At 41.6% G+C, this 19491-nt stretch overlaps 1 protein-coding gene across 1 annotated transcript; it reads right to left on the minus strand.

Moving 5' to 3' along the window:
- Positions 1–588: 588 nt before the first annotated feature.
- Positions 589–19007, minus strand: LOC114040582 (uncharacterized protein C1orf198-like; the record flags this gene model as incomplete). Its single annotated transcript, XM_027858693.1, has 2 exons — positions 589–1131; positions 18957–19007. Coding segments are annotated over 2 exons (594 nt in total), but the record flags the coding sequence as incomplete, so codon positions are not given.
- Positions 19008–19491: the final 484 nt, after the last annotated feature.

Raw genomic sequence — 19491 nt, forward strand, 5'->3', positions numbered from 1 at the left:
CCTCCCCTTACTCTGGAATAACGAGTTAACCAATCCCGGAAGACTCCCTTGAGGTATCGAAATCCCATAGATTAATTATAACATTCTTATTTCAGCCTGATGTCCCCACTTCTACCATGCTGCTCATAACAAATGCTTAATTCAATTCACCACAACATACATTGCATAAAACTAAACGTTTGTCTCCATTCCCTCTGCCTCCTCTTCAGGGCGCCATCATTGATTGAACACCTGCAGCCCCATGGTCTCTCTTTAGTGTCTAGCATGGAGCTGTGCTCTCGAAATATTTACTGACCTCCTCTGCTGCCACATCAATAGATTACCCCTCTCCTTACCCAATGTTCTACACAAAACCTCCTCAGGAAACAGGCATGGGATGACATTGGGAATGCCCATTTCACAGACATGCAGGCCCATGGAGAAGAAGGGACCACACAGTTAACCCTGCTATATTTGGCTAGTGGTAAAATTGGGGGGCAAAACAGAACAGATGTGTATATGTATGTGTTTGTACGTGTGCATGTCAATGGTTAGCTCCTCTTTGTGTGAAACGGGTGAAGCAAGAGAAAGTGGAGGAGACCATCTAACCTGTGTGGGCTTGGACTCTGAGATTAAAGCATCTTCCGTCTCCTCCATTTTGGTGCCCGATGAGGACAGCTTCACCACAGACTCAGAGAGGAAGCCATCATCCAGCAAGCTGACTGAAGACTGGCCAGAGCGGGCCTTTTCCTTCTCAGCACTCAGGGTGGAGAAAGTAAATTTCTCTTGCCAAGGGCCACTGGGTCTTTCCCCTTTGGCCACCTCTCTGTCCTTTGGGACTGATTCTTGCCGGTAATGGCCTGGGGGGACCTTTTCCCCTTTCTCCATGGACTTGATCTGGCTAGGGGTCAGCGACCGGAAATCCGACTCTTGTCCTTCCACTCGGGAGCGCTCTGCATTTATCTTCCAGAAAGAGGATTCCTCCTCCTTCCAGATGGACCCTAGGCCATCCATGCTTGATGTTTTGTTTCCCTGAGAGGATTTGGTGGCCTGGGCACCCTGAGGGACTTTGGACAGTTGCCTCGGTTCATTCTGGGTTGTGCCACTTGGCTCTTGGATGGACAAAGAGGCAATGCTGAAATCCATCTGACTCTAAGAAAAGAAACATGGAAAAGGAGAAAAACAAAAACAAAATACAATGAAACCTTGTCAGTAAGAACAACAGATTTATTAATCCACCATTCATGCCAAGCCCTCCCTCAATTTTTCCTTCACTGTCCTGGTCAATGTCTTCTCCATACCTTGTTCCTCTTAGCAAAATGATGAAGGTCTCCTATGGCAAAATGTTGTATACTTTGTCAGATAAAGTCACTGTATTGGGTGTTATAGCTCAACTATTTTTCTGTGTTATAAGGGAAGATTCAATTCCAGGGTAAGGGGGGGAATTTCCAGAGATGACTATGAAGATAGCCCATTAATAAAATTCATTTGAATAATCAGCATATTTACCCTCTGCATGGTCTTGCTCTACCACCTCCCCTGGTAGCTATTCCTAAGTCTGCCATAATGGATATGAGATGTATATTACAAGATAAGATTACTTTAAAAAAAAAGAAGCAAACATAACCAGTAATGAGCCCAGAAAACAGATAGTGAAATATATCTTGCTCTTCTCAGGAAAAAGGAGAGGGTCTAATAGGACAAACTATTGTCTATATTGTCAGACAAGGTCACTGCATTGGGTGTTTTAAATGTTTTTCTTTGTTACTAGGGAAGATTCAATTACAGGCTGAGGGAGGGGGTGGGGATTTCCAGAAATGACTATGATTTAAAAAAACAAAAAGCACCAATAAAACTTTAAAAGTCTATAATGATAAAAAGGGGTTACTGAGAAGCAACGGTCAACTTAGCAATGCTACCCAACCTCCAGGTATCTGTTTAGATAGCATCTCTGTCAAGACTGAAGACTGATGACACATGGCATTTATTTGGTTCAAAATTCTTGGTCTTCTGCAAACATGATATTCCCATCATCATCTCCTTCAATGGAAAAATCCCTGTGTGAACTCAGTTGCCTGGCTAAGTAGCAAATGTTTGTTTTAAATATCTGAAATAGCCAGGCTATTTCCTTGAATCCTTTTGGCCCCCTCATAGCACACGGAGCCTGTGACAGGAACAAGTATCTACCAGGGTCTGTCCCCACTTCCCTCCAATCTAAATTAGGCCAGATTTTCCCAAAAATGTGAAAAATCTGGGACCTGATGTGGTACTGGTGGTGGTGGGAAGAAGGGAGATGAAAATTGTGTGTCCCTTGAAGCAGCTCCCTAGTACCCTCTGGCTGCATTGACGTCTTGGTCACCTAAGACCACACAAAGGCCCACCCACACAGGAGCAGAGCCTTCAGACTCAGTAGATGTCTCAAGACAGTGAAAGACCACTCCCTGCCTTGCTGACCGGATGAGTAACTCCATGCTCTGCAGACCACATGTGTTTCCATAAAAGAGACAAGGGGGATTAGGTACCTGAGCTTAGAGCAAAGTGCTATTGCACCCTTTTTTATGTTATGCTAAGTAAGTCTCCTTTTGGTAACTGTTCAATGACCTACAAATGCTTCATTTCACCCAACATCAAATCTGAATCAACAGGGTACTGGACTGAGTCAAGCCTGCTCCTAACAGAGCCCCAGGTCTACCTAGAGGCACTGGTGAGTTCTGTAGCCTGTTCCTTACAGCAGGGGAGAGATTTATTGTGAAGACATCCCCCCTCCCCTAACCCCCACCCCCACAAGGGTGTGGCTAGCATAAAAACCCAGGACTCCCAACATCTAGTTCCCTGACCTCACCAAACAGTTCTTTTATTTAGACTCATCAGAGTCCAATGGCAAGACAAGAGTCGAGACAACTGGCGATGACCCAGGATGCAATATGTCTCTGAGTAGTGCAATCTACAAAATGATAATAATAATGATGATGATGATAATAGTAGTAGCAGCATTTATATCACACTTTAAAGTTTCCAAAGTACTTTCATTTATCCTTTACATCAAACGTAAAATTTATTGTGCTAGTATTACACCTCCTCCCACCACCATTTTATTGATGAGGAAACAAAGTGAGACAGATTTAAGTGACTTACCCAGAGCCACACAACTCATATCTGAGGCATGATTTGAACTCAGGTCTTCCTCCAAGTTCAACACTCTATCCACTGTAACACCTGGTTGCCCATTTACCCTAGCAACTACCTACAGGGAATGGGTTGTGTCTTAGTTCCTTGATGGCCACGACAACACACCACCATGTATAATGGGAGCTTTCAGAGATGGGTATATTACAAGTCTTGTGGAAGACGCTGCTGCCAACCTTTTAAGATAACCCTGCTAAATTTTTTTCTGATCAGTACGTCACCGATTGTTAAACTCAAGTCTTTTTTGGAGTGTCAATTCATTGGCATGCCTTTTTTTTTCCTCCCAAGTTTATGCCAAATAAGCTATTTCTGATATCAGCTTTTTTTTTTTTAATCACCATTTAAACAGATCAGGAAACATTTCCATTCTCTCTCTCTACCCTCCTGCTCATCAGCCACCATTCTCGCCTCTAATCGCTCCACCTCATTTGAGCTGGAAGGAGTGATTCAGGATCAGTGCGTGCCCCTTCACTCCTTCTATTTCCCAGCCCTACTCAGAGCAGAAAGCAGACTGCAGATGCAGAGAAGAGAATGACAAGAAGGTCTGCCCCACCACCGATGTGTTAAGAAAGGCAAACAATGGGGTTCTACTTGTTCCAGCTGGTTCCAAAACGAGTCACAAAGTGGAAGCTCTTTTCTCTTTCCCTTTGTCTCCATCTCCGCTCTGTCAGTTCTCAAGAAGGTGGCAAGGCAGTCCTACTGGGGCCAGAAGGGGTCTCATGCTTTGTAAAAGTTCAGAGCTGTCAATCTCTCTATCTTAGGGGTTTTCCATACATGCCTGCTTGGAGATCCCCACCTGGGGCTCAGGAGGTAAACTGAAGAGATCTGGGAGAGCTCAAGGGTTTAAACTTGGGTAATACAGAGCCAGACAATTCCAAAGCAAAGTCATCCCCATTCCTATAATAAGTAAAGTTTCAGAAGACAGCTTTATCTTCCACCATTTAGAGCTTCAAATCACAAGCTATACAGGTCCAAAGTGATAAGATCATCATAGATGTCACAGACATACGATTATCACAGATCTTGGGTTGGAAGGGGGCCTCAGAGAACATCCAGTCCAAGTTCCTCATTTTAGAGTAAAGGAAACTGAGGCTCTGGGAGGTTATTGTTTGCCCAAGGTCACACAGTTTTTAAGCATTACAACTGGGATTTGCACCCAAGCCACCAGACTCCAGGGTAGCTAAGTGGCACAGTGGATAGGGTGTAAGGCCTGGAGTCAGAAAGATTCATCTGTCTGAGTTCAAATCTGGCCTCATTCATTTACTAGCTATGTGACCCTGGGCAAGTCACTTAATCCTGTTTGCCTCAGTTTCCTCATCTGTAAAAATGAGATGGAGAAGGAAATGGCTAACCACTCCAGTATCTTTGCCAAGGAAACCCCAAATGGGATCACCAAGAGTCAGACATGACTGAATTACAACAGACAGGCCTCAGACTCCACAGCCAATGTCCTTTCCACCATATCATGCTGCAAACAAGTCACCTCACATTGGATGTGATGAAGCTTTAAATAGCATAGTGCTTTGCACATAGTAGGTACTCTATATTTATTTGATGTAATTTTTAAACAGGCTCTATTTGCTAAGTGAACTATCCTGTATGCCATGCATATTTAGAGCTACCACAATACTATTCAGGGACATTGTCAACACAGAAATGATGGTTTCTTTAAATAAGCATACTGGCTAAAAATAGCTCGGAAGTAGGGCCCCAAGATTTTTGGGAATGGGTTTGACTTTGATCTGGAAATTGTAATGCAGAGGAGGAACCCAAAACTGGATACTATATCAAGTTGGGGGGTGCTGCCTTTTTTGGACCAGCAGCTTACCCCAAATAGGAATCTTTCTTTAGATGCTTTTGCCAGGCAGGCAAGCATTCCAGAAAAAAACCTCTGACCTCAAAGTAAGTATTCCAGCTGATGGGGAAGGAAGGAAAGAGAGGGGAGGTAGGGAGAAAAGAGTGTCCCACTAGTACCAAATTAGGTCATCACCATGATACAGAAGCATTTAAGCAGTAGCTAATAATCTTACACTAAACTGTTTTGGTTCTTTTTCAAACACAACTATATGGACACAGACTTGGAGAATCCTAGCGAGCTAGAAGGCGACTTTTAATTCAACTGCCTCCCCTCATCCTCCGCATTTTTCAGATAGAGAAGCTGAGACTCAGAGGAAGTTAAGGAGTCCAAAGTCACAATTCTTGTCTTACTTTCTTGGAGAGCTGGGGTGGTGGGAGTCTCAGCACCAAGATCCCCAAAGGAAGAGGTCTGTTAGAGAGAAGTGGATGGATACAGAGAAGTAACTGTACAACAGAGGATAAAAAAAGGGGAAGGAAAGTAAATGGTTCTCTAAGGATATAGTTTTAAGAACATTAACTCTGCACCCCCCCCCAGAAGCAGAACTACATATGTAGGATGGAAGAGAAGAAAAAGAGTAAAGACAGACAGAAAGAGGAAATAGCTATCCTCAATCCAGCCTAAACATCCCCAGCCTCTGCCATAAAACTGCCCCTTGGCATGGTCTAAACCCTGGGGTCCTTTTCTATAATGTGAGTCATTCTAACCTCCTTGCAAAAACAAATATGAAGCAAGGACCACACCCTCATTTCACCAGTGGCTAGAAACTGACATGAAACAATGGAGGACATTTAATACGACTTCCCTGGTTTTTGTTCTCCTACTCATCACCGTCACTGTTCCAGGGCCAAGGGTGCTCTAAAGACTTCTACATTTTAGTCTCTCGGTTCTGCAAGTAGCATACCTCATTACCACTGACTCACCTCAAAGGAGCAAAACACCTCTAACACATGTGGTTAAGGAGCTCTGAGATCCATCCATTCCATTCTTGAGCTAGGAAGTATCACAAAATGATGGGAACCATCTAGCTGAGCAAATGGAATTGTTAGCATAAGGTACCCAAAAGACAGAAGGCACCCCCACTGCTATCCTGACACTAGTCTATGACTACTCAAAACAGATGACTGTAATTTCTAATCTGAGTCTCCCCGCAAAGGATTGCAGATCTCTCAGTGCCTATCCCTTCCCAGTGCCCAAGAAAAGAACTCCTGGAAATTAACAGTAAATTATAATAATAGCTGACATTTATAGAGCACTTTCAATGTTTGCAAAGCAATTTTATATATCATCTCTTTGGAGCCCTAAACAGCCCAGGGAAGTAGGTACTTGGCTGGCCCATGGTCACAAAGCCAATGAGTGTTGAGAATGGACATTGGAATCCAAAGTCTCTCCTGACTCCAAGTTCAGTGCTCTTCCCACAGCATGATGCTGCCACTCAGAGGGGGATAAACACCCCTTTCCATAATACTTTGATGGGAGCTATGGGATGAGCTGCATCCAGTGTATATATGGAGAACAGAAGAATTCCCTCAAACAACACTACAAAGAACCAGAGAACACACTGTGGGCATCTTCTAGGCTACTCAGGATCAGGGATACCTATGGCTAGGGAAGGATGTGAAGGTAAAGGTATATAGAAATGCAATGTCAGATTTTCTTTTCCCTCTACCCCCATGATATGCAGATATTAAGCCACTCTATGCAGGGGTGGGAAAGAATTGGGCTCAGTTTACTTGGAAGAAGGTCAGTCAATAAGCATTCATTAAATAAATGTTACATACCAAGCACTGTGCTAAGCACTGGAAATACAAAGAAAGGCAAAAGACAGTGCCTGCCCTCAAGGAGCTCACAGTCTAAGGAGGGAGAAGACATGCAAACTATTATGTATAAACAAAGTATACATAAATCTGGAGTAGTTTCAGAGGGAAGGCATCAGCATTAAGAGGAATCATTAAGGGAAAAGCTTCTCGCAGAAGGTGAGATTTTAGGTGGGACTTGATGGAAGCCAAGAGGTGAAGACTTGAGATTATTCCAGGTACAGAGGCCAGTGAAAATTGTCAGAGTCTGGAGATGGAATTTCTTGGTCGAGGAAGAGGAAGAGGAAGGAGGCCAATGACGCTGGATCACAATGTACTTGGCAGGGGGAGGGGAAGAGGACATAAGTAAGGTGTAAGAAGACCGGAAGTGGAAGAAGGCACTGGGTTGTAAGGGGCTTTGAATGCCAAGGTATTTTATAAGTTCACTATAGAGGGCTTTGAATGCCACAGGAATCTGAACTGTATTCAAGAGGCAATAGGAGGTCACTGAACATTTCTGAGTAGAGAAATGAAAAGAGCAGATAATGCATTTAAGAAATATTCATAATGCATAGTCACTAGAGGCAAGAAAGGATACTGTTATGGGGTTAATCACCAGATGCCTCTGCAGCTGGTGGCATAGAGCACTAGACCTGAAGTCAATTCAATTAAAATTTATTAAACACCTACTATGTGCCAGACACTTTGTTAAGTGCTAGGGATATATAAAGAGACAAAAGATTCCTGCCCTCAAGAAGCTTACTAATCTAATGGAGGAGACACTATGCAAACAAATATATACAAAGCAAGTAATATAAAGGCTAAACAGGAAATAAGTAAAAGAATCAGGAAGACCTGAGTTTAAATCCAGCCTCAGACACTTCAACTAGCTTTGTGACCCTGGGTAAGTCACTTAACCTCTGCCTTGGTTTCCTAGACTGTAAATGGGGATCATAATAGTACCTACCTCCCAAAATTGTGAGGACCAAATGAAATAAAATTTGTAAAGCATTTGGCACAGTTCCTGGCACATAGGAGGCACTTAATGCTTGTTTTCTCCCTTCTTTCCTTAATCACTTCTCCACACAGCACTAGGGCAGGATAATAAGATCAGGATAATAAGATTTAGAGTCAGAAGGGACCTCAGAGGTCATCTAACCCAACCCATTCATTCTAAAGATGAGGAAAGTGAGGCAAAGAGACATTAAATGACACACCCACGTTCAACCAGCTAGTTAGTGTCTGAGGCAGGATTTGAATTTTGGTCTTCCTGACTCTTAGTCCAATGTACTGTGCACTATACCAGACTGTCTCTGTTATCTGACAATCATTTTCCAGGTCACAGAACACTTCTATCCAGTGGGTACTTAGAGGTAAATGAAGGATGATGAAGAAACAGGGTATGTGAAAACACCTACACTGATTATTAGTTCACTAACTGGGGCATATTAAACCCAGAACTTGATATCCATCAGAACTAATAAGGGTCCATATTAAAGAATCGCCCATGATACAGGCTGACAGACTGCCACCAAGCTCCCAGGCTGGACTGTCAGGGACAGGATGTGCATGGTGAGAATTCAAGGCTCCCATGCCAACACTTGGGATATAATCTCACCATGTGGGGAACCAGGTCTCAGCTGGCAATGTCTATTTTAAAAACAGAAAGACCACAATGAACCCAGGACCTATTTTTATGCCCTATTCACTGGAGAAGAATGTGTAGTATTTCAGTAAAACAGATGAGTGCAAGCAGCCAAAACTAATTGTTTCACTTGGCAGCCTCCAGCAAATCTAAATTGTTGAGAAAGAGCCTGCAGAAACACTGTCAGAACACAAGATACTTCATCGGAGCAAAGCCTAATAAATTAACAAACCAAACAATTAAAGTTCCACTTAGCCCAAAGGAGAGGGCAAGAGGTAAATGAAGGATGGCTCAGAAAATACTAAGCACTTTTGATTTTGGTGAAAAAGCAACGCAAAAGAAATGTTACAATTTAGTCACTGAGGAGGAGGTTCTAAATTTTTATAATGTTTGTCCTGTCACTGGCACATGTGGCAATTCTGGCTGGAATAATGAACTCTGTTCATGGCGTTCTAGAGTATGGGGACGAAAATGAAGAAATCATCAAAATTCTAGACATACATCAATGAGCTCATTTAAAACAATATCTCATGTGTTTCTTAAGGATCAAAGGATCATAAATTTAGAGCTTGAAGGCCCTTTAGAAATCATCTAGCCTAACCTCTTGATTTTACAGATGAGGAAAGGTGAAGCCAAAAGCAGCTCACCCAAGTTTTAAAGACCAGGAAGTAACAAGAAGCATGTGGATTAGTCACAAAAAATAAGCATGTGCCCAAGGTCTAAATAAGATTTGAAAAATCCTTTAGAGAAGATTTCTTTAAACATCTAGATCATGCTAAAGGAGCACCTATTCTGTCCCTCCATGGGCAAGTTGTATTGTTTCCTTTTAGTTAATTGGCCTTATTTGATTGTTTTTAATGTATAAAAGTCTGTCTCCCCCTGGATTCAGGATCCAGGCCTAAGCTGAGGAGGTCTAGTACCAATTTATTGGGCAATTGTGATACATTGCTTAATAAATCAATATAATATGCTCAGAATATTGAGCCTTTGTTTCCTCAGTCATTTCATCTTTCCCCTCCACACTATCCATCCTTAAATCCTCTAGTGAGATACCAAAGCCTTCAGACTAAACACCTCCAGTTGCCATGCTGGTACAGTATGTCACAGATACAGATGAGGCAAGTGGGCTCCTTATGTAGGGCACAATCCCTTAGGAGTTTTTAAAACTCAGAGGACTCAATGTGCCCTTGGCTGCTGAACAGACAGCTGAATAATATGGGAGGGAAGTAAAGAAGAAATAACCAGACTCTGTAAGGGATGAAGCCAGAATAAAGGCACCAGGGACCTAACTAGCACTGTGACCCTATGGCTGGTCTCCTTACAACTTCTCCACTGAGACCTTCCAGGCTGAGCCCGTCTGGGAAATGAATGGAATCCTCTCTATTATTTCCATCTCCCGTGTCTGTAGAGTTCTTTCCCCTTTAGGCAGCAACAGCATCAGGGAGGAATCCAGCACTGTCTCCAGTGGCAGCCTCCTTAACAGTCAGTGAGTGAGGGAAAACCAGAAGAAAACTTCTGCTGACAGGCTCTGTAGCAGGGGAGAAAGTTGTATTGTAGCCTTCGAAACCTACTCTACCTTCATAACTTGTGAAAAGGTCAGCACACACCAGAGGGGTCTCAGTCTAGCAAGGTCAGAAAACTAGGCACCCCAGGGGGAAAAAGGTTTGGTCAGAGACATTAGGCAAACTCAGGAAGGAATGGGCTTAGTGGTTGAAGAGCCTGAGGTGATTTGCCTTGAGGCTGACCCTGTCAAGCTGATCTAGCTGCAGAGGTCCTGGAAGGGGTCTTGAATTGAAACAGAGACTCTAATTCTGCACTGAAGGTCTGTTAAGAGAATCTTTATGAGCTGCTGGTAGCTTAGGGTGAATGGTCACAAGTGGCCCATACAAAAATAAATAAAACAGCCTGCCAGACAACAATCTGGTCTAGCAAAAACCTAAGCAAAGGAATGAGAGCTTGGAAATTCTGGATGCCATTGCCAGCTGTAATACTGACTGCTGTGACATTAGGCAAGACTGTAAACCAGGACTCAGCTGTTAAACAAAAACACCACTGGCTAGCTTCATTGGGGTGTTTTGAGGCCATTTCTGGGACGAAACTAAAACTTCTATTAAAACTCGAAGTCCAGCAAGAGTCAGACCACAGTTCACACTCCCAGGGTGGCTTTTATGTAAGAGTTTCTAACTTCTTTAGCACACTGGGATTTTCCCAGTGGCTCATGGTGAAATGGGAAATCCGAGAGCTCAAAAAACAGCAATCAGGGAAGGGAAGAAAAGGAATAAGCATTTATATAGCACCTACTATGTGCTAGGCACTATGATAAGCAGTATTATTATCTCATTTTATCCTCACAACAACCCTGTGAAGTAGGTGCTATTATTATTAGCATTCCTATTTTACAGTTGGGGAAACTGAAGCAAACAGGTTTGTGTAGAATTAATTCATGTAACATGAATTTAACAGGCTCTGTAGCAGGGAAAAAAGTTGTATTGTGGCCTTCGAAATCTACTCTACCTTCATAACTCGTGAAAAGGTCAGCACACACCAGAGGGGTCTCAGTCTAGTAAGGTCAGAAAACTAGGCACCCCGTGAGGAAAAAGGGTTTAGTCTGAGACATTAGCCTATTTTGTTAGCCTATTTATTTTATTAAATTCAAAAATATTTCTGCATATCAGGTAAGGTATGCCAAAGCGAATGGAGCATGTGACATGACAGTTCAATAAATATGTGAGATCATATTTACTAAGATACATCTAAAGCATTCAAGCTTGAACACCAATTCTAGTCTTTTCTCTGACAATAACTATGTGGCCTTAGGTGAGCCAATTTCTTCATTGGAACTAGATGGTCTATTTGGCTCCAAAAGGCAGAACTAGAACAAAAAGCAGAAGTTTCAAAGAGGCAAATTTAGGCTTGCTATCAGGGTCAATGTCCTAACAATTAGAAATATGCAGATGTGGAATCAGCTGCCTCAAGAGGTGGGGGGGTTACCCCACATCAGAAGTCTTTAAGTAGATGCTAAGCAATCATGTATCGGGCATGTTGTGGAAGTCAATATTTGGGGTGGGGGGTTTGGGTTGGACTAGAATGCTAAGGTCCCTTCCAATTCTGAAGTTCTGTAATCTCTGAGGTCCTTCTGGTTCTAATGACAAATGGTCTTCTAAAAGCCTCTATGAACTCTCTCATCCCTTAAAAAAAAAAAAAAAAAAGTCTAGTTTCCCATGGCTTGAAGCCACACTGGAATTAGTGGTCTCGGTCACATAAAAGTGGCAAATGGGAAGATGCAAATAGAGCGACTGCTTGTATATATAAGTGTCCTAGGACCAGGACCATGGGCTCATAAATCTGGAGCTGAAGGTCTCTGAGGCCATCTATTCTAACACCTTTACTTTGCAGCTGAGGAAACTGAGTCCCAGGGAGATAAAGGGATTTGTCAAATAAACAACTGGAAAAGGGGATCTAAGGTTCTGTCTGAACAGTACCAGTCTTAGAAATGTGGGTCAGGGTTCCTCCATCATTATTGATACAACTATCCTACTGTTTGCAGTAAGTGATGACAACTTTTAAAAACTGGCATCATTCAGTTTTCAAGTTTGGAGACATTGGCAACCTTCAGGTTGGAGCCCTGGTTGAAGCTACTGATGCTTAATCAATGCAGGGGAAAATGGGAAGAGGAATTCTTGGGATTTATTGAATTTCCATAGCTTGAGTAGTGATTGGAATGGAAGGGATGGGCTAGATTCCTCCCTACCAATCCTTCCCATTTCTGTTACAAAAAGGTCCCATACCAAGCTGAATATAGGACAATTTTGTACCTCTGAAATGGGGAGTTTTGACCTAAAAATGTCAGGTTATGATGCTGTCCCCCCACTACCATTAAAACAAGCTTCACTGCACAGTTGAGACCTGTTCAATTTTATAAACATGCATGAAACACAGAGTATGCAGAGAACATGAGTTGGGGGCAGTGTTGTACAAGGGGAACAACCACCAGTCTTAGGAATTAGAAGACCTGAGTTCAAGACCTTGAGACAAATGATTATTTCTCTCTTGTATTAACAAGTAATTATTGAATCAGGATCAAGGTTTTTCCTCTTTTCTACGTCCTCATTCAGAAATCAATTAGCATGGGAAATCTTTCTCAAAGCCTTACCCAGCTAGGATGGCTAAGATCTAATCAAAGACAGTAGAAGATATTCTAAGTTTAGGCAAAAGGGTGGTTTCCCACTCACTGTGTTTACTCAGACAGGTCTGAGGAAAAGCAGATTCTGCCTTTTGCCAGACAGGTGATATGGAAACTGATGTCTCCTGGAGCAAGATTTGGGTGCTCAGTGTAACTTACCTCAAGACTCTCATTGTGATACAGCCCATCTCTCATTGTATTATTCATTCTCATTAAATGTTAACCAACCAAAATTGATTGCCACCCTCAGGAACACCCACTTTTGAAGGGCATATAAACTGTGAGCCCACTGCCATGAGAGGTTTTTGGCATTCAAGAATGCCACTGACCTCTTTTATTAACAAAATGCTAGCATTATTAATAAATTGATTAATTACCCAGAAACTGTGTCTCTCAAACTTTGGGTTTTTTTTTTTGGAATTCATGTCTTTTATTAGTTAATTCAATTCAACAAACATTTATTAGCCCCTTGATGCTTTATCTAGATTGGGTATCTAAGGACCTAAAATCAAAGACCCTCCCCTCAAGGATCTCATATTATACCAAGAGAATCTCAAACTTTTTAAACATCACAACCTAGACATACTTACTACCTGTATGACTCTGGAAAAGTCACTCAGTTTTCTCATCTGTAAAAATGAGGATGATATTTGCTCTACTTGTATCACAGAATGATTGTGAGTAAACCTGTGGGCAAACCTCATAAACCTTAAAGGACTATATAAATATGAGTTATTATTATTACAAAATGTTTACAAAAGATATGGATGGGTTCCTACCATCATGGAACTCCCAATCTAATAGGAAGACTTGATGTATACACAAAATGTAATGCATTACAAATATAGTTAAATGCTAATTAAAAGTGCAATTACCATGGGGGGGGGTCCATGAGAGAAAGGGTTAACTAACTGGGAGATTAAGGATAACTTCCTGAAGGTGACAGTTTTTTAGTTGGGTTTTAAAGGATAAGTAAGAGTGTTTTTAACAGATGGTAGGGACAGGAGGTAGATTAGAGAAGGGAGGAGTATTCGAGGCACAGAGAATGTGTAAGCAAAAGCAGAGTAAGAAAAGTATAGGGCAGGTCAGTCAGTCAGTCAGTCAGTCAACAAGCATTTATTAAGCTTGTGTCAGACACTATGCCAAACATTGGAGATACAAAGAAGGCCCTGGCATCAAGGAGTATACATTCTATCAGAGGAGACAACATGTAAATAACTAAGTAAATAAAAGATATATACCGAGTAGATGGAAGATAACATGGAAGGAAAAAGCCCTACCACCTAAGAATACTACAGAACATGGGACTTGGGCAGAATTTAGGGGAGAGTGTAGCTGCAATGTGGCATTCATGGAAGGAATGTAGTATGATAGAAACCTGGAAAGGAAGGCTGGGTGCCAGATTTTGAGGGCCTTGAATACCAACATAAAACATCTGAATTTCACCCAGTAAGCAATAGAATTATCGGCAGGTTTTGATCAGAGGAATGACCGGTTTTATTTTTACAACAGGAATAGAAGTCTGGAAACAATACAAAGGATGATTAGGAAAGACTGATTGAAGGGAAGGGAAACAGAATTCTGCCAAGGTAGAAATAAAGGCTACATCTCCATGACAATAAAATCAACCAGACACTACCCAGCAATAGAACTTTGGTCACTTCTCTCCATTTATGTTGGCTTCAGAACCCAGACAGGCTACTATCCATGAACCTTAGCTGGCTGGCATTAGCACAAAGTGAAATCCATTCTGGAATGCATTAACTCTACTTGCTTTCAAGGCCAAAAGCTTGAAATCTTCTTTATCCAGCTATTTTTCCCGTGCCCAACCACATCAATCCAGGCCTGAATCAGCAGCATCCTTAGTGAGCCACAATTCTTGTACTGGAATGTCATCTGCACCAAGTTAATAATAGAAGTAATGTACCATCCCACTAATGGCTGATTAGAGGACATTTAACAAGGTAATTCTTGGGAGGTCAGCTATTCTCACAGGACATGTGAAGAAAGTACTTAGGTTTTAGGACATTTTTGCTGTTTTCCTGTGGAAAGACATGTAAGAAAAAAAACAAAACCTTTTCATTCTGCCTCCTTATGTTTCCAGGATATATGATCACAGATACAGAACCACATGGGACCTCAGAGACCATCTGGGTCAACCCCTTCATTTTATAATTGAGGAAAATAAGTGCCATGGAAGTTAAGTGACTTGCCCAGAATCACTCAGCTAACAAGCATTGGAGATGGTATTTGAGCCCTGGTCCTTTAACTGGTGAGGCAGTGCTCTTTCTGCTGTACCACACTGCCTCCACAAATCATCTGACAATGCTTTGGAGAGCTACTGGATGGGAGCATAGAGAAGGCGATGACAAGTTTATTCCCAAAGATGTATAGAGACCAATGTGTAGGGACAATTATTTCCTAATTCTACACAAAGCACATGGGAAAGAAGAATCCCTTAGTTCTTTAGAGGAGTACTTGGACCTTGGCAAAAAAGTAATACAATTAATTAATCTATACCTAGTATTCCTTCTGCAGGTGTCAAGTGGATACAGGATCCTTCTTCTCACTGAGGAGCAGAGATCACCAAAGGCTATGCCTGAGAGATCCTCCACATGGTATCCCTTGCCTCCTCAAAACAGAAGCACTGATCTCTACCATCCCACTCCCCCACCCCAACTCACTCTCTAACACTCTCTGTCTCTCTGTCTCCTTTGTCTCTGTCTCCGTCTCTCTCACTGGGGGCTCTAAGTTGCAGCAAAGTTCATAAGTACAATACTCCCTGCACATGTTTGACAGAATCCCATTGGCAGGTGAAAGTAGATGTGCACAATTTTTTTTTTAGATCAATAAAGTCCTAAGTCACCTATTAAAGGCAAAAGAAAGATATGTTTGCCAGGACAAGGTCATATCCCCATAATGAACATATTTACCTGAATTCATTCAATCAACAAATACTCTGTAAATACTTTGATATTACTTATCTCTATACATTACGTATCCTCCCTGGAGGAAATTAGCTCCTCGAGGGCAAGAATTTTCAGTTTTGTCTTTGTACAGTTTGGGTGTCTTTACATTCCCTGTGCCTAGTACGGTGTCTGGTGTATGGTAGGTGTTTAATACAAGCCTGTAGAATTCAGTTGCTGAATCAGATAAACATGGAGTTGTAGAAAGAGCTCTGGATTAAAAGTCAGAGGATCTGGGTTCAAATTCCTCCTCTGTCACTTAATACCCATGTGACCAAAGGCAAGTCACTTGACCAGAGCCTCAATATTGTCATCTGAAAAAAAAACGGAGTTAATAATACCTATGCTTTCTGCTTCACAGGGTTGTCATAAGAATCAGATGAGATAATGTAGTTGAAGTGCAACCCACCCTAGAATGCTATATAAATGGGAGCTATTGCTGTATGCCCTTCAAAACCAGCAGGAAATGCCAATAAGGGTAAAGGTTATAGGATAAAATAATTCCTCAATTTTTAATCTCCAGGAACATTTGACACTTTGGGCTTTTCCTTACTATGCATTTTCTTAAGGCCTACATTTTCGATTGTGTGTTACATATGCTTTATCCATCTGGAACCCTTATGAGAAAATAGTAATAACTGACATTTATATAGCACTTTGGGGTTTACAAAGTACTTGAATTAATGTAATCTCATTCCCACAACATCCCATCCACCTATCCCAATAAAGGTGGGCATTATTATCATCACTATTTTACAAATAAGGAAACTGAGGTTAAGAGAGGTTAGGTGATTTACCAATGGGTTCAGAGCTCCTAAGTCCAAATCTCTCTACCACACATTTCTAGCACTGGAACTCAAGTTAAGGACCATGAGTGACAAAACCCAAGTGGTGACAATCCTAATGATTAACAATTAAATTGTAATTGAAAACTGCCCAAGAAAGAATGCTTATAAAAACTGAACATGGCCCTCACGCAAATGCCTTTGGGAATGCTTAACTACTCAACATATTTAGATGCGTCCCCAGAAAAATCCAGGGAAAACCAATGATTTGGCGACTACCAAATGGAACACAATACTAAGCTATCCTGTGAGGTCAGAGGTCCAAGATCTTTTATGAGACTCCAAACATTAATTGATCCCATGAATTCTGTGGCCCCATCAGAGTACAAGGAGGAACAAAGCAACAGATGGTAGGTCTCCCAATTTCAAAGGCCTTTCAAGACAGGCTTTCCATCAAAAACAGACGGTCAGCATCTTGTTTTTTAGAGCTCAAATGACCTCAGAGATCACCTAGCCCCACCCTCTCATCTTTTTTTTTTTGTTTTGTTTTGTTTTTAGGCAATTGGGGTTAAGTGACTTGCCCAGGGTCACACAGCTAGTGAAGTATCAAGTGTTTGGTCTGAGGCTGGATTTGAACTCAGGTCCTCCCGACTTCAGGGCCAGCGCTTTATCCACTGAGCCACCTAGCTGCCCCCCTCTCATCTTATATAAGAAGAGAAAGTAAAGTAATTTGCCTGTGGATCAAGTAAGAAGTCAGAGGCAAAGTTAGGATGAAAATTCACGTCTTGACTCCCAATTCCATGTGGGAATCTATATCATATAGTCTTATATTGAGAAATATGGTTCCAACCCCAGATGTACTTATAAGGGCTTTTTAAAAAGATCATGCCACCTTTTTTCTCAAAACTGAGAAAAATACACTCTCTTCTTGTCCTAGTGCTTTGCTAGCATCTATAAAAATAGCTACTTAGCAGGCTGGGGAGATCCACAAGGTCCCATAACATTGGGTAAAACTTCCAGGCAGCTTGGCATAGTGGAAAGAACACTGGCTCTGGAGATACAAGACCCGAGTTCTAATCTTGCCTCTGCTGCTTAATGTCAACATGACCGTGGGCAATTCACTTAATTTCCCTGGACTTCAGTTTCCTGAAGTTAAAATCTGTAAAATGAGGGGATTAGACTTCATGGCTTCTGAGGTCCTTTCCACCTCTAGATCAATGATCCTGTGATCAAGATTCATGCTTGATTTGGATTAGTGACTTCATTAAAAATAAGGAGGTCAGGGATTTAACAGAGTTATCATTGCTGTTCTCTATGGCTCCCCTCTGGGAAGACAGATCACTATCCTACAAGTCACTGAGAAAAGGACAAATGTTTTCTAGGGCAACCCAATCTTAAGTAAGAGACAAATATTACCACTCTGTATCTAAAAAGTAGGTAAAGAATCAATTCCATAGGACCAAAGGGCTTTGTCCAAGGTCCTACTTTAGAAAATCACACACATTCAAATTCTGAGCAGATACGATGCTGGATCTCTCTTTCATTATATACTACAAAGCTTCCATCGAGCTCACTCAAAATCCCAATTTGTAGAAGAAGTCTTTCCTGATCCTCCCTAATTCTAATGCGTTCCCTCTGTGATTATTTCCAACTTACCCAGTATGTTCGACAACATAGTTGTTCACAAAGTTGTCTCCCTCATTAGACTGTGAACTCCTTGAGAACAGGGGCTATCTCTTATCTTTCTTTGTATCGCCAGCACTTAGCATAGTGCCTAGCACATGGTAGGTGCTTTAAAAAATGCTTTTTGAGGGATTACAGGAAGGCTTACATCCTGATACCCCCACCACACACACAGAATCAGCATTAGGAAATTATTCCCCAAAGGGAAGAAAAACATCATACACTTTCACAAAATGAAAAAACCCACTGATTCTTTTGGATTTCTTTTTATGGCCTGACACACTTTAGGCACTCAACGTTTGTTGAATTGAATTCTCCTCCCCTAACTACCTTAGCCCAAAGGACCAGCTATTAACTAGTCTTGAAACACATTAAAATTTCCCCCCCATGTTGCAACTCTTCTCAAACTTCCTAATTTTGATCATAATAAAATATTAATCCATGGATCCAGAGTCTTGTTCATAGAAGCCCTTCCTTTCACCACATTTTCTCCTCCTGGGAGTCAGAGATGGGGAATGTGAGCTGAGCACTTAGATGAGGAGGAGAAGCACACCCAGCTGTCTCCTGTGACATGTTCCCTTGTACCCAGGACAGATTATTACCCCAGTCAATAGAATGTCATTAGTTTGATCATATTAACTATTGCTTTCATCTCCAATGTGCTTTTTCAAAAGCCTCCAAACCACACCATAATAGTTTTCTAACTCTTAACAGTTCCCTCACCCTTCCTTTTCTTTTTTGCAAACAATGGGCATGTCAACTGTAGGCTGGCTAGCAGTCCTACCACCCTCTAAGGCCATCAAATGTTAGCTTGCTAAGAGAGATGTGTAATTACTCAATCCTTTTAGAAAGTAAAAATAAATCTTAATCCAACTTACCCTTGTTTCCCAGGAGAAAGGGGCAGAGTGTTCATCCTGCCAAGTTATATCCTGAAATAAAAATTCAAGAGTAAGCATGAAATACAAACTCAGGCTTACAAAACCTAAACCCATGACCCAGTCGTGGACAAACCATGCCTCTGAGACTGTCCTCACTCCATGCCTCTAATATATTGATCTTGAGGGGGACAATATTCTGACCTTAAAATCTTTTCCACCTTAGATATCAAGAGTCAAGTTTGCTTATTTAGCCTTCAGTTGATTTGGTATCTTTACTGAAGGGCTGTGTGACTACCCCAAAGCCTTGAAAGGAACGGAGTATGGTTTTAATCAAACAGATAAATGTAGTATCCATTTAATAATGCACTTAATAAAGGAGACTAAGAAGGGTAAGAGGAGTTTAGAAATTAATTTATTGGGCTAAACAGAACATCAAAGAGACCATGAAAAAGTCACCATGTGCTTGGACTTTGGTCCAATGTAAAATCCACGAGGGCAGGGACAAAGTCTTACCTTTACTTTATATCACACCTAG

The sequence above is a fragment of the Vombatus ursinus genome, unplaced genomic scaffold (genome assembly GCF_900497805.2).
Source record: "Vombatus ursinus unplaced genomic scaffold, bare-nosed wombat genome assembly UNPS02013698.1, whole genome shotgun sequence".
Lineage (NCBI taxonomy): Eukaryota > Metazoa > Chordata > Mammalia > Diprotodontia > Vombatidae > Vombatus > Vombatus ursinus.